Below are 25,709 nucleotides of genomic sequence, written 5' to 3' on the forward strand. Positions count from 1 at the left end.
TCATTGAAATGTTGAAAGCTGGCTGTGCTCTGTAACTGTTGCTCTGTTTGTGTTTTTTTTTTTTTTTTTGTGCAATTGATTCTTTTTTCTCTTGGAGGTCACTTGGTAGAAGTTGGGGACTTATTCAAACAGAGCAATGCACACAGCTGCTGCCATACTTTACAAAAATGTGCCACCACTAAACCAAATTGAAGCAGATTACAGAGACATAGCAACTACTTCTGTAGTTCAGATAATTACAGTTAATAAGATACGGTACTTATCTGATCTGTAACTAATTCCTTATTTGTTGAAAGAAAACTAAGGTAAAGTATGATGAAATAATCGTCATGTACTGCAGTCTGCTGCATCAGTAAATATTTCTGTTTTTATTTAGCCTTTGCTGAAGACTGAAATGTCATTTGTGAGAGAAAAGTAATGTTAAATCACTGTGAAGTACAGAAGCTCTCCTGGATCTTGACTACTTGTGTTCACCTTCAAAAACTTCATCTATTGAAGTTTTAAGGCAATTTTGGTGTTACAGTATAGCCTTCTGTCTCTATAATTTATGTGAAATTAGTGCTAAAATACAGTTTCTTCTTTGTTATTCTGATGAGTCTGAGTAGTAGGCCTTGTTGCTGAATTTTGTATTTTAATCCTAAAGAGATATTTTGTTTGTTTTTTGAGAAGTGAAGAAAGAATTTTAAAACTATTTAAAATATAGGTGGTGATTCTCTGAATTTAAGATTTGGCTTTGTGAAATTCTAATTAGGATACAGAAGTCTGTTCTTTTGCGTGTGTAACAAGTAGTCTAGTTTTGAGAAGTCATCTTGGTATCTGAATGTCAACTTGAACACTCCCGAGTTTTGCTGGAAAATTTCTGGGACAAGTAAGTGAAATGTGAAGAGGCGTCTACTGGGAATTCACATTTCACTTGAACAATGATGTATGAATCTGTTGAATCCTTGACAAAGATTTGCTTTTTCTCAAATGTTCAGGGCCTAGTAACAACAAAAGTGTGTAATGTCTGTGGTTAAAAATTATTTCTTTCATAGTTGCCTACCTTCTAGGTGCTTTTTATTTTATGTCCATACATAAATTATAGACTGATGGAAAGTAAGGGGTGTAGGGGAAGAAGAGCGCAGGTTCTGTGTGCTGTGGGATGCAGTAAAGTGCCTCCTTACTATGCTTCTGAGTAAATCATTCTCTGGGCTTTTTGGGAGGATGTGTTGATTTGGAAGCAGCATTATAAATCCAATTTGGCTTCATACGTTCAGCCAGTGTGGTTATCCATGTTCTTACAATATCATTGATCTGTAATCTATATTGCTTATTCGTGGATAACTTGGCGTGTAGTGTAGTTCTTTCTTTCATATCAAGCTGTCTAGTGTAGGAAAGTTAACAAAAACTCTTTGTGAGAGCATTCCTAGTGACATTCTCCGTTTGTTTTACGGAATGCTTTTAAAAACAGTGCAGTAACTCTTCTTCCTCTTCTATAGCAGGTTCTCTTTAATAAAATTTTGTCTGAAGTATATCTGAGAAAGTATTACTGATTAATCACTGGAAGGGAGTAATCAGCAAATTGAAATTAAATTTTTAGATTAAAGAAAAAATGTGGTATTTCTTATGTTTCAGGGTTTTTTTTGATGCTAAAATAGTTGAAGTAGTGCTGCTTTTATCTCGGTTAATTTATATGTAATAGAGCTTCTTTACATGGTTAAATTGACCAGCATGACTGTTGCTAAAAGTATATTGTAGAATGATTTTGGCACTCTCAGAGGAAATGATTATTACAGTACAGTGTTATATTATTGGGGAAGGAGAAGCTAATCTGGAGTGACAGTGTGGCTCAGTTTCATAGACAGTATTCTTGATCTGTTTTGTCCTAACTCTTAATAAAGAAAAAAAATGAAAGAACTATCGCGTACCACGTGACTAGTTTTTTCATGACTGACCTGCTTGCCAACAGGTTTTATGTCAATTAACTTGTTTTCTTTCCTTGCAGTAATATTAATGTTATTGTGGAATGGTTGAACATTCACAAATTTCAGACATAAGGTTACACCTGAAATAGTGCACAGCTGTTCTTTTCTTCTGAAGTGAAGAACATGTAAGCCTGGATGAATAGGAGCAAATAGGTGTGTGGTAATATCCCTGACCCTAAGCTATTATACATAAGACTGATTTGCACCAAAACCAAGTTGTCTTTTTTTTTAAAGTGTATTTTATATTAAACTCTTGTATTTTAGCCAACTTTTGCTATTTGCAATGGACCATTAAGGTAATAAAATAGTACGCGTTGTAGACTGTCTCTTCTTTTTTGGAAAGGTGTTAAACACTTGTAGTCCTTTACTACCTGTGGAATTTATATGATTTATCCATCACATTAGGAAAATGGGCTATCAGTTTTTTTGCCTATCTTTGTGTGTCTGATACTGATTTTAATTACTTGTAGGCTGCTTACTGCTATAAATGTTCTAGTCATCTGTCTTTACAGTCTTCCTAGATAGCATCATGTGACTAAATTAGTTATGAGTCCTTTATAGCTGTTAGTTGAGATGTCTTTTGTACACAGGCTAGTATTATACTGAGAATTTTCTGTTAACAAACCATTTTTGCACAGTACAGGACTCTGCACTTCAGCAGACTCTTGATTTTACTCTGGCACTCTTTTACTCTCACCAGTCCCTACTGTCAGAGAAGCTTTCAATACATACTAAGTTTCCATTTTAGTCTGTACTCTGTATTAAACAGTGGAGAAGGCAAATATAACATTTCTTAATTAGTTGAGGTAAATGCCAGATGGTTGTTCAGTCTACACTAATCAGTTTTGTGCTAGTTACCACTGCTTTGCCTGTGCTGGATATTTATATGTGACTTCTGCTTTAGACTGCTGTTGCAGTATTTGTCTGAAACTGTAAATTGACAATTAGTACATCTTAAATACTAAATAGAAGAAATTGTTTCCTTAAATATGAGAACAGTGTGACATGAGTGGATTTTTTTTTCTCTCATAGTGAAAATCTTGTGATGTGGCATTTTTATGAGAAAGCTTTAGATTCTTGCAACTTTTTTGCACCTGGCTAAGTGAAACAACTGATAGACCTGTTCAGAAAGGAACAAACCAAAAAGAAACTCTTGATGAAGAAGAGAGGAATAGGAGGAATGCTGTCTAGTGTGTACCTGTCTTGTTTAAAAAATAAATCTTTATTCTGGAAATTTATCCTTGTTAATGATGTGATAAATGATGCAAATTCCTCAGAATGAAATATTCCACTGCTTCCCAAAATAACATGTTGTTGTACTTAATGTTTTAAGATGCGGCAACTCTAGAAGAAGAGTTATGGAGAGGCTGATCACTTGTACTTGATTGCAGGTATGGTGTGCTCATAGGCACTGAGGAGGGAACTGTAGTTTTAATGCTGACTATTTTGGTCAAAATCAATTAAACTTTGACCTGTTATTTAGTCACCCAATATTAGACCTGCTTTGTCTGCATTAGAATGGCATACTAGATTTGTTACTATTTTTAAGATGAGACACGTAATCATTTGCAAGTTTCTGTTGCAAGCTTCTGGTTGTTAAACTTGTGTCTAAGCGGGATGGGAGCTGCTTTTGATCCTGCCGTGTTTACTTACTGCTGTAGTAAGTCTTGTTTCTTAAGTGAAATATATAATGTGGAAAATCTGAGCATCAGTTCTAATTAAATGTATTTTTTAATACATGTCAGACTATACTCAGTGACCAGAGCTGGCAACATAGGAGTTAATTGCAGGTTACTAAAAAAATCAAATACAGTTTTATTTTGCATAAACTAAAATATGGCTTCATTAGATACATCGGTAACAAAAGGAAGACTGGGAGAATGTGGGCCAGCTGCTGAATGGGGCAGAGGCCCTAGTGATGAATGATGCAGAGATACTGAATACCTTCTTTGCCTCAGTCTTTACTGCTAAGACCAGCCCTCAGGAATCCCTTGGACCTTGGAGACCTGGGAGAAAGTCTGGAGAAAGTAAGACTTTCTCTTGGTCAGGGAGGATCGGGTTAGAGAACATTTGGGCAAACTGGACATTCACAAGTCCATGGACCCTGCTGGGATGCATCCACAAGTGCTGAAGGAGCTGACTGACATCATTGCTAGGCTACTCTCAATCATCTTTGAAAGGATGTGGAGAACAGGAGAGGACTAGAAAAAAGCTAATGTCACTCCAGTCTTCAGAAAGGACAAGAAGGAGGATCCAGGGCTCCCACGGACCCTACAGGCCAGTCAGCCTCACCTTAATCCCTCTGAAGTTCAACAAAGGGAAGTGCAGGGTCCTGCACCTTGGAAGGAATAACCACATATGCCAGTACAGGCTGGAGCCTGACTCAGAGCAGCTCAGCAGAGAAGGACTGGAGAGTCCTGGTGGACAGCAAGTTGACCATGAGCCAGCAATGTGCTCCTGTGGCTAAGAAGGCCAATGATATCCTGGGCTGCATTAGGAAGGGCATTGCCAGCAGGTGGAGGGAAGAGATCTCACTCTACTCAGCCCTGGTGAGGCCACACCAGGAGTATTGTGTCTCAATGCAAGAGAGGCATGGAACTACTGGAGCAAGTCCAGTGGAGGACTACTAAGAGGGTTAAGGGGCTGGAGCATCTCTCACATAAGAAAGGCTGAGAAAGAGGGGACTGTTCAGCCTGGAGAAGAAAAAGCTAAGGGGGGATCTCATCAGGGTGTGTGAGTATCTAAAGGGAAGATGTGAAGAGGATGGGGTCAGGCTCTTTCCAGTGGTGGCCACTGGCAGGCCAAGAGGCAGTGGGCACAAACATAGGAAGTTCTGTCTGAACAAGTCAGGGAAATATGTCCTGGTCAACCTGAACTATTCTGTGATTCTGTGAAGCTATGGAGAATAAAGATTAGACTCTGATGAAAGGTGGCTTTGCAAGGACTGCCTAAGTATTTCATGTATTTATCTGCGTGTGCTGATCATGCCTAATCATACTAAAAGTTACATTTCTAAGTTAGTATTTTGATACCTAGATGAACAATTACTCTTAAGTGATGTTTTGTTCAGGGGTTTCTTAAGTGTTCAGCGTTGTGCGTATGTTAGTTGCCTCTGTTTCAGCAAAGTTGCATTTTGTTAATATCTTCATATTAGTGAAAAGGCCTGTCTATAGCACAGGCTTGTGTGCATGCTTAAAATGCTGGGCCCTAACTTTTGGCTTTGATGCTGTCAGTAGTTGACAGCAGAGCTGTTTGGTTATTTATTTTTAAATGCAGTGGCAGGTTAATCAAATGCCTGACAAGTTTCTTGTCGACAATATAGCACTTTGTAGAATATGCTTGCTTTCTTGAAGTGTCAGAACACTTTGGAGATTTTCCTCACTAACTTCTTTTCTGTTTATAACCAGGCTGCAATGTGTGTTCCAGTAAAATAGCTAATGATTTAAAATGCATAAAAACTTGAGAAAGAGGGACTGCAGTCAGACATCAACATCCCAGAATTGTAGGATTCAAATAAAAAAATGGTTCTGTAGTCAAGGTTGCTTTTTTTTTTTTTTTTTTTTTTTTTTTTTTTTTTTTTTTTTTTTTTTCCCCTTAATCCAGATGATCATTATTTTTAAGGATTTTTCAGGCTAGGATATATCACTAGATGTTCCTGTGCTGAGAAGGCGATGGCTGACTTGAAAAATTAGATTTGCAGCCAAGAGCTAACCAGGTATAGGTTGCTATAGACTGTGAAGTATATGAAGAGGAATTCAGATTTTTTTAACTGCAAATTAAATGTCTAGACTTGAAGTTATATTTTTCTCTTTAATACATGAAAAAAAATCTTACTTATCTCTCTAGGAGAAGTGTCTTGCTTGAATATTCTAAATAATTACCAATTCTGGGCTTTTTGAGGGATGGCTAGTAAGAGGTATGAATAAATTTTCAAGTTATTTTGCCTTCAGGATTTTTTTTTCCAATTACATAGATAGATAGCACTCTTTTACTGGATCTGAATTTTTTGTACTCGGTGAAAAGAGCTATTTGAAAAATGAACTGTATAAATATATAGAGTATATACAAAGTAGCCCTCTTCTGAGTGCATTCCTGTCAGGAGAAGCTGGCTCCTGTCTTTCACTAAACATATTTTAAAGGAGATTGGTCCAGAAAAGCAGTTAAAATCAACATCTGGCAGACGGTAGATGTGAGAACTATTGTATAAGAAAGAAGAAGGGTGGAGAGTGAGCTCACGTGTTTGAGTCCTAAAACCTCCTCCTCCCCTCCATTTCTTGTCTTTTTATAATTTTCTAGATAATCATAAATTTTATTGAGATGCTGTCAAGAGCAAAATTCAGTTTTTCATTTCAGGGATGGTTATTTTCTAAATCTAAACATGAGAGAGAAATTCCAGCACATTTTCATCTGTTATTGTCATTCTTGTATCTCAGAGTTGTGGAGGCATTTGTTCTCCTCTTGGTTTTTAGGGCAGTAGAGGAGGAAAGAAATTGATAAATAAAGGAGAAAAGGCAAGTTATTACTGAAGAGTTGTTTTTGAAAAAGAGTGTAACCTTAAACATATTTTCAGTTGAATATAAACAGGATGCGGTAAGACTATACAATTCCTTGCCAAAGAAAATCAGTTTGAGTCTTGCTAGAGAACACTGTCACCGAGACTCTGTCTGGCATGATGCAGTATTGTACTGTCATGGACGATAACATTTCTTAAACGTAACTAAATCTGTAGTTGCTAGACTTTTAGACTACTGTATGGGATTTGAATATTTATTAGAAAAGTAACAGAGATTCTCTAGGTCATTAAAGTATGTGCAAAGTTTAATCGTGCCAGCTTTTCTTGTTTGAGGTTCTTTCACTGTCAGCTGCGACTCCTCTGCTGTGCTTATGCTCGTCTTCAGGTAGATTCCGTTACCATAACCTGCACTAGAATGTATCTTCTTTGATCCTTGGAAGCTGAAAATGGATTAATTCATTTATTAAAAGACATCTGTAGTGAGAGGAGCCCCGTATTACCTTGAGGCTTCAAATAATTTTGAACATTCCAGCCTGTTTTCAACTAAAGTCTTGGTGAAATTTTTCCCTTTTCCTCTTCTTCCATCATCTTTTTCTATTGTTTGCATTTTTTTCCCTCAGCTTCTTGCAAATGTATTTAGTTATATCCTGATAAGAAGACTTTTAGTTGGTTCTCACTGGGGTTTATAGTGCTGGATAAGAACAGTGAGCTTTACTGAAGTCCACATAAGGAACTAGAGGAAGAGCAACACATACAGGCTGATTGAGGAATTGAGTTCAGCTAGTACAGAATTGCCCATTATGCTGCTGTTGGGTGTCTCATGCCTGCAGTGTGCCCCTAGCTATTAGAAACTTCCTGCATTCTAGCAGAGCAAAAATCTTTACGCATTGCCTTTTTACCAACTGGTAAAACTAATTTCCTGTTTTCTTGGTCGTTAAGGATTAAATTACCTTGCTTTAGCAGCCTATAAGAAATATACAGAAGAGTTATTCAAAATATTTGTTAAAAGATTAAAATGTAATTAGCAGATTAGGAAAAGTGTAATTTTATGCAACAATTAAATTTGAAAAGCAGCATGTATTAGTTAGTATGTCAACCAGCATTATATCCATTCCAGTATTTGGTCAGATCAGAGATGTGAACAGCATGTTTGCAGTGTTCTTGAAAGTTCAGCTTAATGGATTAATTTTAAGAACCTCTGGATTTTCATTTCTAGTATTTCTGTATTTAGATGTGTCACTCCAATCTTCAGAAAGGGTAAGAAGGAGGTCTCAGGAACTACAAGCTGGTCAGCTTCACCCTGATCCCTGGAAAGGTTATGGAGCAGCTAATCCTGTATACCATTTCTAAGGATATGAAGGAAAAAAGGTCATCAGGAGTAGTCAGTATGAATTCACAAAGGTGGAAATCATGTTTAACCAATCTGGTAGCCATCTGCCATGGAATAACTGGCTGGGTGGATCAGGGAAGAGGAGTGGATGTTGTTAACCTTGACTTCAGGAAGGCTTTTGATGACGTCTCCCATAACGTCCTTGTAGGCAAGCTCAGGAACTGCAGACTAGGTGGGCTCACAGTGAGGTGAATTGAGAATGCTCAGAGGGTTGTGATTAGCAGCACAAAGTCTAGTTGAAGGCCTGTAGGTAGCAGTGTCCCCCGGGGATCAATACTGGGTCCGATATTGTTAGGTTATTCGTCAGTGGCCTGGATGAAGGGACTGAGTGCACCCTCAGCAAGTTTGTGGTGCCCAGTGGCAGGCCAAGAGGCAGTGGATACAAACTGAAACACAGGAAGCTCCCTCTGAACGTGAGGGAGAAAATTCTTTACTGTGAGGGAGATTGAGCACTGGAACAGGTTGCTCTAGCTGACCCTTCTTGAGCAGAGGGCTTCGACTAGATGATTTCCAGAAGTCCCTTCCAACCTCAGCCATTCTGTGATTTCCCTGCAAGTAATCACCGTTGCATGAAGACGTACAAGTACTTCACTGTTAGCCTGTAACTCTAGGGTCACATTAGTAGTTCCTCATTTTCTTGTAGGCCTTCCATGTGACTGTATCATGTGATGCAGAACACCTGAGTTGCTGATGTTATGCTGGGGCACAGGCCTGACAATACACCCTCGCTGAACGGTGTCACCCAAATGGTTACATAGACTACAGTTTGGGAAACGTTGGTCTAAGCAATTCAGATCATCAGAATGAACCTGCAGTTGTTTTTTTTTAATATTGACCAGCTTTTCCATCTGTGTCATTGAGAACTTGAAAAAGCTTTTTGTTGTGTTTCTTTTTTTAAAGATCTGTTTGCTTATTTTTATGTTGAGAAGTTTCTTAAAACAAGATGTTGGAAGAATAATCCTAGGTAAACTTTCTGAATTGTTTAATTATTTCTAGTATAAAAATTGCCTGCTCTGTGAAGAAAGATGTGCTTGAAGTTTGTAGGATAGGCTGTAAAAGCTAACTATCAGATTTGCTGGGCAAATACTTCATAAATGTGCCCAAGAGTAAACTAAGTATAAATTGCATCAGTCTGATTGATTTCCCTTCCCCACCCAATTGATACTTTGTTTTTAATTTAATAGTTTTATTTATAGAATGAAGGACTTTTTAGTGTTTCTAAATAAAATACTAGCTTTTAAGTCTCTTTGATACCTAAAGAATCCATAAACTTACTACACTAACTCAGTTACTGGCTTTGCTTGAATCACATGAGATTTTTGCTTATAGTTAGAGTGTCACTGAGGATTTTTTTTTTTTCCTTATCTGCAGCAATAAAGAGCATGCAGTGGAGCAGGTGCTATTTCTTTTAGTCAGTGGTTTTACTGTTACCTAAAAGGATAGGAACAACAGAATTGTATAAAGGTGTCTAAAGTTGACATCTTTACTTATTCTGCTTTTTTTTCCTCTCCTCCTCGTATCTGCTGGCACCTCCATTTGACTGTGTGATTTCCCCCATGAATATCCAAGAGTAAATAATGTTTCTGTTGTGGAAGAATACTGGTAATAGGTGCTTTTTGAATTTATATAATTATTAACCTATTGGATCAACATTAATTTTTATGCTAAAATATAATTTGTAATAAACCAGATAATTTCAATAACTTTTTTTGTATACTGTTTGTATTTTATATTTTGCCTTTTTGGTGTTTGAGAACAATTTTAAGGAGATGTTTGTAGAAGTTTTTCAAATGATTATTACTTCTTTCAAAAATTTAAAATAGTATTAGTAATTGCAGAGAGTATATTTAAAGGAAACGTCGTATATTAAGAAGAGTCTCCTTTTGGGGCAATATGATAGCCCTGTGCTCTCCAATCTGCCAGTATTCTCCATTAAAATCAAAATACCTTAATTAAGTTAAAACCAGTGTTTGCTCTCAGACCTCATTGCTGCGAAACAGACTAAAGTTGTAAAGTTATTGGCAGCAAGTTTCTACATTGGACTTACAGTGCAGGAGTAAGGAAACAGCCATCTTTGTGAAAACTGTGGCAATCAAAGTCCCTGGTGTCCTTTAACCTGTCAGTGCACATGGACAGTGTATGCTGCTACTTTGCTCCCCCTCTCCCCTCCCCAGCTCTCTTTCTGGAGATACAGAAAGTATTACTGAAGACAGGAACTCCTTGACTGGGAAAGTGAGGATTCTGTTGCAGTTGTGATCAAGTCCATTATGAAATAGAGCTCACTACAGCCTGTATTTCAAGATAATTTGTTCCTGGCTGTCTTTGCAGTAGGTTTCAAATGGGTGACAGATGATGGTTTTGGATTGTTACGTTCTGTCTGTGCTTTGTGCTGGCTAATAATAGGTTAGTCGACACCTCTGAAGCAACAGCAGGCTCTTTCAGAGAATCAGAAAGAGATGCGGTCATTGTCCCATCAGATTTAAATAATATAACTTAAAATTTATGATGATCAGGGTGATCATAGAATCTAAGTACTAACTGGGCTTGACCCTGCTTAGCTTCCGAGATCAGACGAGATCGGGTGTTCTCAGGGTGGTATGGCTGTAGGCAATGTGAGCATTACTGAGGTCTAAAACAGGGAGCTCGAGATAATGGTAAATATAGTCCGTGATACTGTGCATGTTTTTGTCCTTTGTGTCTTTTGAGCAGATTGTGCTTGTGAATAGCCCAATAATATATGAATTTTGAGCTTTTCTTTCTGTTTCTCTTCATCCCAAAGACTAACTGAATAGCTCTTGCCTTAGATATTCAGGTTGTGGTTTTGAAATCGGTTTGTCAAGTGAAGTATGAGTTGTCACTGACTGGTGTGCTGTTGCCTTTTCCCCTCTGTCCCAAACACATTGCTTCCCTTCCTTCTGCTGCCACTACCCTTCATTCAGCTGCTCCGTGAATCAGGTGAGGAGACTGACCATTAGCCAGGCTGCTCTAATCTAGCTGCCTGCACAAATGCTACTGTGGGCTCAAGAGAGATGGCAGCAATGAGCGGGGAGGGAGAGGAAGAATAGGTACCTTTTCAGCAGCAGTTCACACTTTGCCGGACTGCTTTCTCAGGTTTAGCCCTGAACTGGCTAAAAATGAAGACACGGGGGAGGGCTTACCTTTTCAAGTTACCTGATTTTGTGAAAGGTTAAAATGAAATGCTGTGGAGAACTGACATTGATTTGAAAGGTCAGTAAAATTGAAATGGTTCTCTTGAAGGAAGAGTAATTGAAATTGTGGGGAAAGGTTGATGCCAATGTGCTGTGAATGTAGTGGTTCAAAAGAGATGCTGGTGGTGGGGAAGTAATTAAGCCCTGGGATGGCATATTGTCCTCAGTGTCTTTTCCTGCCTTTTTTCCTCTGTTGTTTCTCTCAGCCACTTTAAGTACCTTTAATTAAAAAATACCTGAATTAATGAATGTACAAAGCTTGAGTCTTTATCTTGGTATTAAGATAACTGTTCAAGCAAGCATTGTAGTGTTCTTGCTTCATGATCCATCATGCCATATGAATATTAAAAGTAAATAGGCTCTTTGCCAATTGTACTGTGCAACATGTAGATCAGTTCCCCACAAAATTGGTAGCAGCAGACTACTCCATTTACTTAGAGCAATCCTACGAATAACCCAAACTGACTTTCAGATTTTTTCCAAGCTTCACATCCATTTTAGTTAGGCCATCTTGGGCTGTGACAACTATTTCTCTTTGTTCTTTTAAAAGTAGAACTAGACCTTTGCATTTGTCTCAAATAGTGGCCCATGAATAGACCATGAGGTCTCCAACCTGATGTATTTTTTTTTTTTTATGCTGCCGTGTAAATTGTGGTGAGGGTTGATGAAGGAAACCTGGAGATTATTGACCTCAGTAACTTCCCATGATGTCAGCAAGCATGGAATGTTTTTCAGTATGTTTGTCATCAGTAATTTCTGAGAACATACTGTAAAAATGGCCTGCCACACATCAGAAAGAATAGAAGGAAAGAAAGAGACCATTGTTTGGGAAAGCTAGATATTTGTTTATATATAAACATAAGTTTAGTGTTAGGGCTTTTATATTGCCACTATTGACACAGTATTTAAATGCCACCCATGTATAAGTAATAGCAGGGCCTGGCTGAATAATGGAAAACAGATTTCCTGTAAATTTAGAATTTACCATTTGCTAAAATGAAAGCTTTCCTTAACCTAGGTTGTTCCTCTTAGCTGAGAAAGCCTGAAGTTAGACTGCCATGAAGACATGAAACCCTTGTCAAATGTATTGCCCAGGAGCCAGGACTTTGAAACTCCTCAGGTGCTCTAACTGTTGGTTATCTTGACTTTCTGCTGCTTTCCCAGTTGGCCAGCTCCCCTTCTGATGAGGCTACCATGGTTAAAAAGAGTTGAAATAAAAATTTCCTTCTCCTACCTTTAAATGAAATTTCAGAAACGCATTCTTTGGTAAATTTTGAAGTCTGTCATTTTGTTTCATTATAAAACAACTTAAACTTGGAATTTCTTGTGAATGGGAATTTCAGTTTTTAGCTCTGATGATGATTCTGGTTCTATTTTCCCTTTAAGTATTTGATTTATTTCAGGAGATTATTTGTTTTGCTTTTAGGTTGAGGGTGTTAGATGAGGCTTAAAGAATACTATTAAGTCTGAATATAAAATGAAAAGGCTTTTAGAAAAAGATGTTCAGACTGGCCTGTGTTACGTGCATTATCCCAGCAAGTGCTACTGTTGTTCTTCATAAATGAAAATTGAATCTAAGCAGTGCCAAAAATGTGACCTGCTGCTGACCTCTGATATGGAATATCAGTGCATGTGGATATGAGGATGGGCCTGAGGGATCTGTTGTTCCCCAAAATTTTTGGGCAAGCAGGCCATTGTAACTCTCAATTATTTTCATGGACTATTGCGTGGCTTTATGATGTTTTTAATTAAAAGGCTTATAAAGCTGATGTTCATTTGCCATGACTCTGTGTTCTGCAAAGTAACCTGTAATAGCTTGAGACTCACTGGCTTAGATCAAGGAATATATTGGCAGCCACAGTCTATGTTGTTTTGTAGAAGGTGCTGCAAACTGGTAGCCTTAGCCAAGTAAGTTGAACACACTATTTTTAATTACCATATGTCTATCTTGAGGCTTCAGGATTGTAAGTGTGCCTCTTTTTTTTTAAAAAAAAATCTTTTTAATTTAAGATATTTTTGTGATTTTTTTCACTCTTCCCCACCCTTTTCTCATCTGTGGCTGGTGTAGTAATCTATATTTTTGTAGTGGGAAAAGAATTTTAGTAATTAAATGTTATTGATAAAATAATAGTGAAGTATTCTGAAATAAGACATATGATCTGTACAAGACTTTGTCCTCATCTTTATGAAAGTATTTTTTTTAACCTTCACTCTGCAATTCATCAAAGATACCTTTTCAGTAGATATTTTGAGGTAATGTCTATGAATGTGAAATAGCATCTTTAGCATCAGCAATTTAATTGATTTTTTTTTTTTCAGTGCCACTGCTAAGTGGCTTTAATTTGTACTTGTGGAAGAGAAGAGGGTGTTTCTGCTCCCCCGCCCCCCAAGCTAGTTTGTTGCCTGGAAGCTGAACGAAGTAATATGAATCTGTTGACTGTTTCAAGCTTAAGCAAAATGATTTCAGTTTCATAAAAGTTCTTGAAGCAGCATCCATTGTGTAAAAATGACCAACACACTTGGCACTGATTTTTGCCAAGTACATTCAGATGGACTGGTCATACTTAAGACTTCTTTCAGATTGTTTACCTACATAGTAAATTACTGTGGTCATTACAGCAGTGTTTTGGGGGACCTGAGATGGAGAAGATGGTGTCTGTCTTTTTTTAAAAAACCTTTTTATAAATATTCTCTCAAGTCTGAAATTTCTCAAGTAATTTATGGATTTAAAATATTCAGAAATTTAAATTTTGAGTGTATTGAAGAATTGGAAGTAAATATATTCTGTAGGAATCTACTTTAATGCCTCTGCAACAGTTGTTCTGTAATTCCTAGTACTGAGTGCTTCAACAATGTATTTGAATAGCTTTCAAATTCGGAATGCTATGATGTTGTCCGTGCTAATACGTATGTTTTCTTTCTACTCTTTGCCCTTGCTGTTATAGCTTTGCTATAGTGTAAACAGAAGATCCCACTAGCTTTTTCATAACAGGGTGATAATATTTGAGCTGCTGGAAGATATGAATTCTTTATCTGTGCAGGAATTCTCACAGTTTCTAGAAATCCTTATAAACGTTTTTTTTGCAAGTCCTGGACCTCGGTTCCATTTAAGGTACAGGATTCTGAGGTTTGAGAGCCGAGGGGCTTGGAAGCAAGCTGAGGGGTAGGATAGTGTTAGGGAATAACAGAGCTGAAGTTCTGAGAGGCATCAGTAGGACTTTTCCAGGCAGAACCTCTTCCCGTCCTTCCCTTCCCTGTGGGGCCTAAGTAAACCCTGTTTTCCGGTTGTACTCTGCAGGCAGCATCCGTAGGACAGTGGGCCTTAAGAGTATACTTAATGCCGCAGTTTGTATGCAGATCTGAGCTTGTGTATTCCTATAGCAAGTAGGAAGAAACTGCAAGAGCTTGCACTTTGCTCAGCAAAACTAGACCCAGCCTCTCAGAAAGGCTTGCTTGCTTGCACGTGTGCTAACTATGTGGCTTTTTCTCCCCCTATTAGAGCAGAGCAAGAATAAGGTGCGTGCTCACCACGTAGAGTATAAATACTTCTAGTGTGCAGTCTGGTCTGCCTCATCTGTGTAAGCAGCTCAAAGGGAACCCCTGAGGGTCACAAAAATTCAGGTCTTTTTATAAAGTTGGAAGCACGAAGTTGTAATGTATGTCACAGTAACGTGGGGTGGGGAAGCAAGCCACCAGATGAATGTCTCACCATGGGTTGGTGGGGAAATGAAGAGGTAAAAGCAGAGAGTGGAAGATAAGGTAGGTGAGGCACAGGGCCATGGTTAGGTGTTACTATACGTAAAAGTGGGAGTCTTGTATTTTAAGTGACTAATAGCTTTCTGAACAGGAAAACCTGGGTGAGCTAGGAATTTGAGAAGGGACATAGGAAGAGAGGAAAGGGAATAGATACTGCAAGAGGTGATGGGAGACATACTCTAATGAACATGTATTTTGGATGACTTAATCTTCAAGCAGAAGCAAATTCTCTTAGTTCTGTTTGCCATACTTGACTGAGTTTTCAAAGTTAAAGTGTAACAGATTTCTATTATAAAGTTTATTTTCATTTCCCATTATGCTTGTCTAGCAAAACTTGTTTTTACCTTAGAATTTCTGGATCTACACTGAAGAAAAAATGTTTTTGTGCTGTGTTTGTGTAAATAAACATGAATTGTAAACATTCTTATGATCTTTGAATAAGCATAGATTTAATTTTGTCTTGCGAGCTATTCTTAGCTTAAAGTGCTATTCTAATGTGGCAGCTGTCAGATAAAAATAACTCTATCTTGTAGAGAGTTATCTTTTTTCCCCTCTACTGCCTAGCAATTTTAATGAAAGAAGTATTTCATTGACTTAGGATGTTTATAAAATTATAAAAGCATGTAAGAAGATGGGTAAAGCAAAACTATCTTGTGTTTTGTGGTTGGGAATACTAGTGCTGTGTAATAGCATTAAACAGTGGAATGACTTGCATCTATAAGCAGTGATCTTTGATGTCGACAGAACATGGTTTTAAGAGTTTTAGGTATTTGGAACATAATACAAGAATAGTGTTAAGTGGTCAGGCTTATCTCAGTGAAAGGGTATACACAGGATGATTCCTCTTCCAGTTTACCTTTCCAACTAAAGTGGGCTTCCCAAACCACCTGTGGCTTATGGGACCACTGCTGTCTATCAGACCTCATTATAAATCTCCTATGAGTTTAACAGATATTTTTAAAGTTTTCTTTTGCCTTCTTACAGAAACAGTTCTTAGGTGAAAAAGAAGTTACCTTTGATTTTTAAGCCTGCTAGCCAACCTTATTTGTCACTCTCTAGTTCTTCTGTGTGGCAAACAAAAAAAAAGTTTGCTGTGCAAGCAACACATTATTCTATATTATTATTCTCCTTCTCTAGAGATACGTTGTTGTTCTCCCTACCCATTTCACTCCCCTTTTCTTCCCTGTCCGTCTGTAGCCTTTATAATAAGCAGTAGTATTGTATTGCTGAGTATTCTTTTTTCTCTTTTCTGTACTTTTTTTCTAGTTAACATACTGTGTGCTATTTGAGATAGGTGACAGGGAGCTGTTTGCAGTATTGAAGATAAATGCCTATGTCTGTATTTTTCAGTTACACTAAGAAGTTTGAGATAATTTAAAAAAACAATTTAGTTAGGCTATTGTGTGCTAAACTGACCTGTGAATGTTGCTTCGATTGTCTAAAGTCTTTGCAGTAAGTGCCAAAAATGATCAGTTCCTTTTTCTGAACTATCTGGAGAGACCAGTTTAATGAATTGAGAAGTGTTCAGGATGATGCCTTCTGTCACAAAATATCTTCTCTTTCACCATGTTAATAGCGGTATAATCTCTGTATCTTAAAATTGGAGTTCTTTCTCTTGTGGACCAGCTGCAAACCCTCAACCTTTCATCAAAGACTATATATATATATAAAAAAAAAAAATCCTGACTTTGTTTTTTTCTAACCCACTAGTGCAAGCACAGTCTGTTAATGAGGACCATAATCTTTCTGAGTTGCTCTTCGAGATCACTTGATTAAAAACTGTTAGATGGTTTTGCTATTTGCACCCTTGGAAGTTTAGTAGACCAGCCTGGATAAAGCCCTGAGCAACTTGGTCTGCCTTCATAGGTGAACCTGCTTCGAGCCAGAGGTTGGACTGGAGATCTCCTGAGGTCCCTTCCAACCTGAATTATGCTTTGGTCCTATTGCTTCTGGCACATCTCTGTGCAAGTCACTGCCTGTAACCAGATATGTTGAATAACTGCTGGAGCAGAAGAATTTGTGTCTGGTGATTACTGAGAAGCAGTGGTGCCAATGTCACCTCATTGAAAAATACTCATTTCAGTAAGTTTTCATTACTACACAAGGAAATAAATTCTAGAGTTTAAATTATTTGAATAATAATATAACACTTCCTGTGAATAGAATATATTTATGATACTACAGCTGTAAGCTTGTCTAGTGGATTTTTATTTTGCATGTTTTGTCTGGTTTCAAAAATTATGTAAGAATGCCATTTAATTTGAAATAATATAATGTAGAAGGCATCATTTTTCATCAGTTGGGGTACTCCACCTAGTTTTATATGTTTTTGGCAAGGAAGTATCTGATGCCAACCAAAATCTTAATCTAGAGAAGGGCTGACTTCTGGTAGTAGCTGATACTCACAAAGTGTGAGCTTTGATTAGAGGGCTGATGAGACAACCTCTCAACTGCCATTCCAACCCTGTATTTGTGGCCTGTTAGATAGATGTTTATGACATATTTCATTGAAACTTTCTAGAAATACAGAGCTTTTGTAGAATTTTTAGGAGTATTGGGTTTTTATATAATACAGCTCTTGAAAATAGCTAAATGGAAGCTACCAAATGGAAGCATGGTCCCAAAACTTTGTATTTAAGGGCATGCGTTTGCTGATGACTGGTTTATACACCTAAGGATATTTAGCAGAATCTAGCTGTATGCATCTGATGCATCGCTGCACATTGGCAACTTCTGTTTGCAAATAGTATAAAATTGCATTGCTCATGATTTAAGCTAGTCTTTATTAGTGGCTAGGATGAGAATCCTATGAAAGGCAGTGTTCTTCCTGTTCCGTGCACTTTTCTCCAAAGTGTCTCAAAGTGAGTGTTTTCACAAACGGGATGCCAGCACTAGGGGAGTTTTGGAAGGCCTTTCTGTATCACACCCAGTGTTTCCATAATCATTTCTCCAAAGACAAATCAGTTCTCAAAATTATTTTGTTTTGTCTTAGATACTGTTCTTGCATCTGGAGTGTTTTTATGTTAAATGTTGGCTACTCCCTAACTAAAATAGAAGTTCTCTTCCCACTGCAAGTGAGATCTTCAGCTCTTAGTTTTGTAAATAAATTTGTTCTGCGTTCTGTAAGTGTTTAGTGACTTTGAAGCTTTCCTTAAACTGAAAGCTTGAGTTTTGAAACTGACCATTCTTAGTTTTCATAAGGTTTTGGTCACAATTTTAAAGCGATAAAGTTCAAAAATACCTCGAATAAATGTATTTCGAGGTATTGAATAGATTCATTGAGTCAAATATTTTGTTCTGTCATGTAAGAAGATAGCTATCAAGGATGCAGAAATACAGATTGAAAAGCATGTTAGATGTGGTATAGTTTGTAGAATAGATGAGGTTTGCAATTTTGCAGTTCGTGTAAGAGCAGCCTGCATTAAATTTCAAAAATACATCAAATACGTTTAAAAGATTTAAATGACCGAAGAGTAGCAGTATAATAGCTGTTCTAAATATTTTTGTGAAAAACTTACTTAATACTGATTTCAAATTGTTATTACTTTATCAGTGCTAGACGTTTTATGGATATAAAATAATTTTAATACTACTTGGGGAATCTGGATAAGCCTGTGTGATGTTGGAAATGCCAAACGCTTGAGGTCTGAAAAATGTAATTATGTGACTTTAACTACTTATAAACTATACTTTATATCCAGTAGTTGCTGATATCTTGCTGTTTTAATTTATATCACTTTTCTGTAGTTCACTGTTCTTCAAAGAGTGGAGATTGTGTCAGAACTAATTGGGATGGATGTGTTTCTCTTTTATATTTTCAGTGAAGCATGGTAGTTGACTACCTGTGCTACTTCAAATTGTGTTAGGGTAGGAAGAACTGGATAAAGAAGGCAGTAAGCCCTTTTTATTTGTTTTCAAGTGTAGAGGGGAAATCTCTTACTATCTTTCATTTTTCACAGGGTTACACATCCTTCTGGAATGATTGCATCTCCTCAGGATTGCGTGGCTGTATGTTAATTGAATTGGCATTGCGAGGGCGTATTCAGCTAGAGGCTTGCGGAATGAGGCGCAAAAGTCTATTAACGAGAAAGGTAAGCAGAGAAAAATGGTCACATTTGCTTTCGTGCCATGTTGCAGGCAGCACAGCAACTTACCAGTAGTTGTAAGGAAAAGACTTTTTCTTCTTTTTATAAGGATAACGATTCTAACTAGTGACTTAAGTTAGATGCACAGTGTTACTGCCTAAAGTGTTTAAACTGTGAGCTCAAGGGCCTCGTAAATCTTCTGTGCTTGCTCTCTGCTCCTGTTCTTTCTCTTGACCTGTGTCTGTTGCTTTTGGGATCATTGCACAAGCGGTTGGCAGAGGCTCTGGCCAGGGTGCGGCGGCAGCAGTTGCTGCTGAGAGCCAGTAGCACCAGTTGTGATCTGCTGAAGGAACTGGCTGTTGCAGCGTGGGTGAGCTGTGGGCTGGGGCTGAGAGGGAAGGCTAACTGACAGTGCACCAGATGTATCCTGCAAGCCACCAGTTTAGCAGCTCTGGTGTACACAGTGACAGTCACAGTTCTGCACTGTGTGCGAAGGAAGTAATCCTTGTCTGGGCCCCGGAGAACACAAGCCTGTATGTAGTTTCAGCTTGTGACCAGTGTGTTAAATTTGGTGTACTCACCTAACTTTAAGATGGGCATGTTTTTAAGATTCTTTATGGAATTAGGCTGAAGATTTGAGGCTTTGATTTCTCATTTCTGCAGCTGTTTTTTTCCTTGGTATAAAATGTGCAAAGTCACACTGTTTGGAGAATGTTTATTTCATCAACATTAGTGGATACTTCTAAAATAGGTTTATTGAAAACATGGTCAAGTATTGCCTATTCACCACAAATGAATTTACTTCTATGGCAGACTTCCCTGTCAATATTATCTTTTGCTACATTTTTTAAAGGAAAGTTTGAAAATTCTCCAGCCTACTCCCAGCTTCCTTCACTTCTGAAGAATTGAACCTCTGTTCAGACAAACAGCTCCTGCTTCTTTTAGTTTCATTTGAGTAATTCAGCTTTGATTAGTTTGCACAGAATTTTTTCCTCCAAAGCTTTTGGCTCCTCAGGCATTCAGGAATGTTCTTTAGCAGTTATTTTCACTTTACACAAACCTTATCAGATCTGTCTAACTGAAATTTTAACTGTGCTTTTTTAATAAAATGGAAAAATAACCTGTGCATACCCTCAATAAAGAATAAAAGCCAGGTTATTGTCTTACATTCTTTTTAATTTTATCACTTCTTGGTGTTTTGGTTTTTTTTTGTATAATTTATTTTAAGAGTTAAAAGCTACCCAGTATTAAATACTTTTTCTTTCTGCTGTTAAGACAATCCTGAGTTTTCTTTTTACAAGCAGAAGGGTTCTGTGAAAAAGACTTAATTGAAATTCAAATTAGGATGGATTTCTGCTTCAGGAATTGTCTGCAAATAAAATCTCTAACTACTGATATATACAGTGAGTCTTTTCTCCATCTTCCCCCAACCGTTCAATTGAGAAATCATTCTCAGATGACTTCCACAGTTCTGTACCTTACTTTGAAGTCTTGCATTGTTTAACACCAAAATTCAGTCTTTTTTTTCTTACTAGATTTCAGTGTCTCAACTATCAAATGTCCCCTCTTCCCCTTTTTATAGGAACTTGCAGACATTGCTCTCCTTGCCCTCAGCTTTCTTTTTGTGTTGAATATTGTGCTTAGTGAATGGAATGAGCTGTCTAGTTATATCCAGGGTTCAGTGAGGTGGGAGCTTCAGAAGCAATATCATTTTATATAGCTTCTCCCCTCAAGCTAAGCCTTCTTCTCTCCCCCCTTCATCCTTCCTGGGACTTGGTGGGAAGGTAGAAGCTCCTTAAAGCAGCAGTTGTTGGTCAGGAACCACACATCTTCAAGTTTGTAAGAAGCAGTATAGGCTTTAGTCATTTTAATCTGTGTTGTAGATGAGAAGGGTAGTCCTGTCTTTCTCCAGTCTTCTGTCCTTGCAAAGAGACTTACCTGTTTTTGGAGCCTCTCAGGTTGTTACAAGTGCTTGTGCAACCATGTTGTAGATCAGGTAAGTGTTCTATCTGACTTCTGAAAACTGATGACTTCTGTGATCAGTTTAGTTTTCCCTTGAATCACTTTCTTGATATTGTCATCTGGTGGTATGTAGGTGAGACTGCTGACACAAAGGGCAAGGTAAGAGCAGGAAGAGTGGACTACCTCTTCAGGGAGAAGTTCAGAGTTCTATCCAGCAACCATCTACCTGTGGCCTTAGTCACACAGTTGACTTAAAAGATTGCCAGCTGCAATGATTTCCATTTCAAGCCTTAAATCAGACATATGTTAACAATTGTTGCAGTTTCTACGACATAGCTTCAGAAGTGATCAAGACACATTAAATCCATATTTGAATGTCACAGAATGCAAATGAGACAATGAGAATCAGGCGGAGATGGCAGTGGTGAACTTTGCTGAAACTTGTAAAATGTCAGCGTGGTGTGGTTTATGTTGCAACATCCTTGTAAATTTATCCTGAGAATAGATAATCGTTCCAGTGTTTTGGAGTTCTACCTACCGCTGTCACTTCTGGAAATAAGTGAAAGTTGAGATTTCTGTATAAATAAAGTAAATTTTAAGAAGAGTCATTGAAGATAGAAAATGGTACTCTATTCTGCCATACAACCAGAGAAAACAACTCCAATAACTACAGTTATCCAAAAAAAAAAAAAAAACAAACACAAAAAAAACACAGAACAAATCCTTGTCCTTGGTAGGTTAATTTAGGTATGTTATAGCTGGCAATTCTGAGTGATTCACTCATGAGTTAATTTTTGTATTATTAAAGTTAAACCCCAGAGAGCTTGCTTAAATAAAAATCAACGCAAGAGGTGCTTAATCATTACCATCACTTAATTGCAAAGCTGCATGGTAGAAAATGCAAATTAAATACTTTATGTAATTGAAATGTCCTCAGCAATTGAGTACAAGGCAAATCTAGCACATTAGAGATTACTGAAAACTTGGAATAAGTAAAGCGCCTTTTTTGCAGTCTGGGCTGAGGACTATCATCTTTGAAGAATCAGCTTCTTAGCTACTTTCTCTACCTTAGCTCATCCATTAAAAAAAGGAAAAAATTATCCTTGTGGATACTTAGTCTTCTGTGATTATTCAATTTGTAAGATCCTCAACCCACTTAACAACACAAGAAGGACAAGAAAAATACAACTTCTAATGTGAAAACTCTGGAGAAAAGTAATCAAGAAGCACTGGCCAATAAATCGTCCTTAAAGAACGTGCAGAGCTGTGAGCATAGGAGAATCGTGGCTAGGCCTCTCCTGTTGCCTGTCTCCATGCAAGTGTGTAGAGGGAGAGGGAGGAGAAGAGAAATTCCATGGAAGTATAATCCAAATTAGTTTGAGGGGAAGGATAAGTTGAATGGAAGAGTCTGTGTTCCTTACAGCTCTTTCCTCTGGGTCATACAGTCATGCTGGATTATTTTCAAATCAGCTGCTTAAACTTCCTTTCCAGTGACAGGAAAAATATCCCGAAGAACTCCGAGCAGTCAAGGAAAGCCTCTTTTTAAACTATATTAAAAATATTTTTCTAAACTATTTTTAAAACCTATTATTTCAAAAATACTCTGAAGTCTAGGTTAGATCTCTTCAGTGAGGATTTTATTTATAAAATAGGTCTATAAAATGATTTCACATTTTGTATCTTAGTTAGATGGTGAATAATAGGTTACTAACTGCAGAAGAGTGAAGATACCTACAGTGATTAAGCTTTACTGTGAAATTAATCATACAGGACAATTCAAAGATACTAGAATACATTTGTCTGTCAGAGTGTCAGTTTTAAAAAGAAGAGAAGATTAAACTTGTTGGGATGTTTTCAAGTTAAAGGAGGATCTGAAAGTGAGGGTATTGACAGAGTTGAATCTAGCAGCTTAAAATATCTAACCTGAAGTAAGCTCCTAATTAAACAGGAGAAATGTCAAAAAAATTAGAATCTTGATATAAGACTTCAAGATATGTAATATTCTTTTATTCAGTTAGTAGAGGTTTTGAGTGCAGCTGTGCTGCAAGCTTGTAAATCAAAAAGATGAATAAAAATATAAAGAAAATATATTAATAATATAAATTGCTGACTATTGAATTTCAAATAGGGATTGTCTTGATTAGACTGTAATTGTGTTTTTTAACACCAGAATTTTAGATCAGAGTTTTATGGTTACAGACTGTCTAATCTTACTGCAGGAACAGAAAATCAGGTTTATCTGGTCTCTTCCTGGCAGATAATTATTTTAAAATTCTCCACTGAATGCAATTCAATGACATCCCTGGGTATTTAATTTGCCTTATGAAGTTCTTGATAATACACATCCTGCATCTTTCATATTTCCAAAATAAGTTCATATCTTTTATTTTTTTCCCAGCTAGACACCCTAAGCTACTGGTTGATATTCTTTGCGTAAAAATCTTACATACTTTATTTTTAGAACTGAACAAACCTACTTCTTATTAATCTGTCATTGTAGACCGTTCTATTCTTGCTGATTTTGGTAAAATCTTAGTTTCTGTGTTCTTATATATGCCATTGGAGTTGGACATAGTATTCCAGCTTTGATCTGTTATTCAGAAAGAATTCTCTCATACAGTATGGCCGTTCATACAATGTACAGAGGAAATTTGTCTCTTTACCAAAAGACTTGGCTTTTGTTGATTCATTTAGTTCATAGCCTATTACTGTGACTACTAGATCTCTTTCCCGTCATTTTGAACTGTGTACTTTTTATTACTTGTTTTATGTTTGTTTGCTGTTCTCTTATCCTAATGATATGACTTTGCATTTCTTTTTAATTTCATCTCATGGACTTTGCACGTGCCTCCAGTTTCGAGTAACCATGCCGTTATGAAGCTGTTGTACGCTACAGTTCGTTTCAATTGAGTGTCATCTACAGGCTTCTTAAGCGTGTATTTTGCTGCACTGTTGTTAGCATTAAGAATTACTAGCATTACAGAACAGATGTAAACCTGAAACATACTCCAACAGGACACGTGTTGCTTTTCCACCCTGGTAGTATACAACTTTTCAACTACTTGGGAGATGTATTTAATTTAAGATTTTTTACCTGCTGCTTCTCCCTTATGTATTGAATTGTTTTGATATGATGGAGTCTTCTTCAGTTGTCCATTATCTTTTTTACCTATGCATTGCTAACTTGTACTTCAATTGCTGATTTAATCATTATTTTCATGAATAACTTTGAAACTGTAGTAATTATTTTCCTAAAGAAGGACTATTGTTTTTATTAAAACATTGACTTCTGCTTGTTAAACCAGTAAGTTTTAGTTTGGTGCTGCTGTTCTTCTAACCAGAAGAAAGTGGTATTTGTACATGGTTTATATAAGCTACTTATATTGGTAAACAAACAGTTATTCAAATTCGTAGTTCTTATTATATTACTGAGAATAACTTTTTTCCCTCTGCTTTTTCTTGGAGAAGGAATTCAATTAAATCATTTTAGTGGTTATTTAACAAACTTAAACATCCATCATATACAAAAACATTTATTAAAATAAGTAAAATAATATTTATTGAAACATAAATATTCTGCCTAATACATGTATTTTGTTTGTTAGTGAATGGAATATGGTGTTGCTGGTCAGCGTGTTCTTCAGAGCTGTAAACTCGTAGCTGTTTTCTTGAACCTACTTTTTCTGTAGATCTGTAGAAGAAAACCAGTTTTCTTGCTTTTTCAGTTTTAATTGATTTCTCAGATTCATGTGACCTAGTTGTTCAACTGTAATATTTGAATAAATTGACTTGAAGTTGTAGAACAGATGACTGCCATCAGAAGACACTGATGTATAACACTGTATATATGTTTTATATATGTTATATATGTATATATAACATATATATGTATATATACTACATGTATATGTAACACTGTAGTAGACTCTTTTAAGGGGGAAGTGCAGGAAATGGCCAGGTTAGTGGATTATCTTCCTTAAAATTTAAGTGTTAAGCATATATTAGTATTACAGTTTTTAGCTGACTAAGTGGGTTATAAGTAGCTTAAGACAAAGTAGGTTTTTTTGCAACTAAAATCTTAGGAAAAATATATTTAACAACTAGATATATTTAAAACTTATGCATTCTTAAAGGAGAATTTTTAAATTCTCCTCAATTCTGGTAATGGGTAGATTTTTCTAATGTTTAATGCTTGATATTTACAGTAATGCATTAAGTTGAAATTCAGACTGCATTTATTCTGTCTCAGGTGATTTGTAAGTCAGATGCTCCTACAGGGGATGTTCTACTTGATGAAGCTCTGAAACACATAAAAGAGACCCAGCCTCCTGAAACAGTACAAAATTGGATTGAACTGCTTAGTGGTAAGACTTGGACATAATGCATTTGCTTTTTATGTGTGGGTTTTTTTTTTCTCCTCCCAATAAAACTAATTATCTGGCATCACTAGAGAGTATACTGTAAGATCTGGGGGGAGAAAGTATGCAAAATAGTTAATTAGTCTGTCTTCTAGAGTAGTCTCTTGTTGATTGTAGCCTTTAATCAAATAGAAGTAACCATCACTTTTGACTTGACTTGGATATGGAAAGATCTAATGAAAGTGTCAGAGAACATCTCAACTCTGTGAAGGAGGAGGCATCTTCAGCTGAACCCAAAGTAAACCAAGCCTGTACCCTGGCTACCTTTATCTGTAATTGCAAAGGCAGGTTAGTGGAAGTTTGGAGTATAGCTATGTGTCTTCAATATTCAGATCCTTTGACAAGAAAAGGAGATAAGGAACTCACTATTCTGATACAAAATTCAGGGTGAAAATTTGACTACTTAATCATA

General features: G+C 36.9%; 1 protein-coding gene across 1 annotated transcript in view; it reads left to right on the plus strand.

The window, feature by feature from the left end:
* The window catches only part of GOLPH3 (golgi phosphoprotein 3), a 37,133-nt gene that overhangs the window by 4,478 nt on the left and 6,946 nt on the right, over positions 1-25,709 (plus strand). Inside the window, exons 2-3 of the mRNA XM_062600057.1 lie at positions 18,792-18,923; positions 25,129-25,243. Of these exons, the coding sequence (XP_062456041.1) occupies positions 18,792-18,923; positions 25,129-25,243 (247 nt within the window). The remainder of the gene's footprint in view (positions 1-18,791; positions 18,924-25,128; positions 25,244-25,709) is intronic.

The sequence above is a fragment of the Rhea pennata genome, chromosome Z (assembly GCF_028389875.1).
Source record: "Rhea pennata isolate bPtePen1 chromosome Z, bPtePen1.pri, whole genome shotgun sequence".
In the NCBI taxonomy this organism is placed as follows: Eukaryota; Metazoa; Chordata; class Aves; order Rheiformes; family Rheidae; genus Rhea; species Rhea pennata.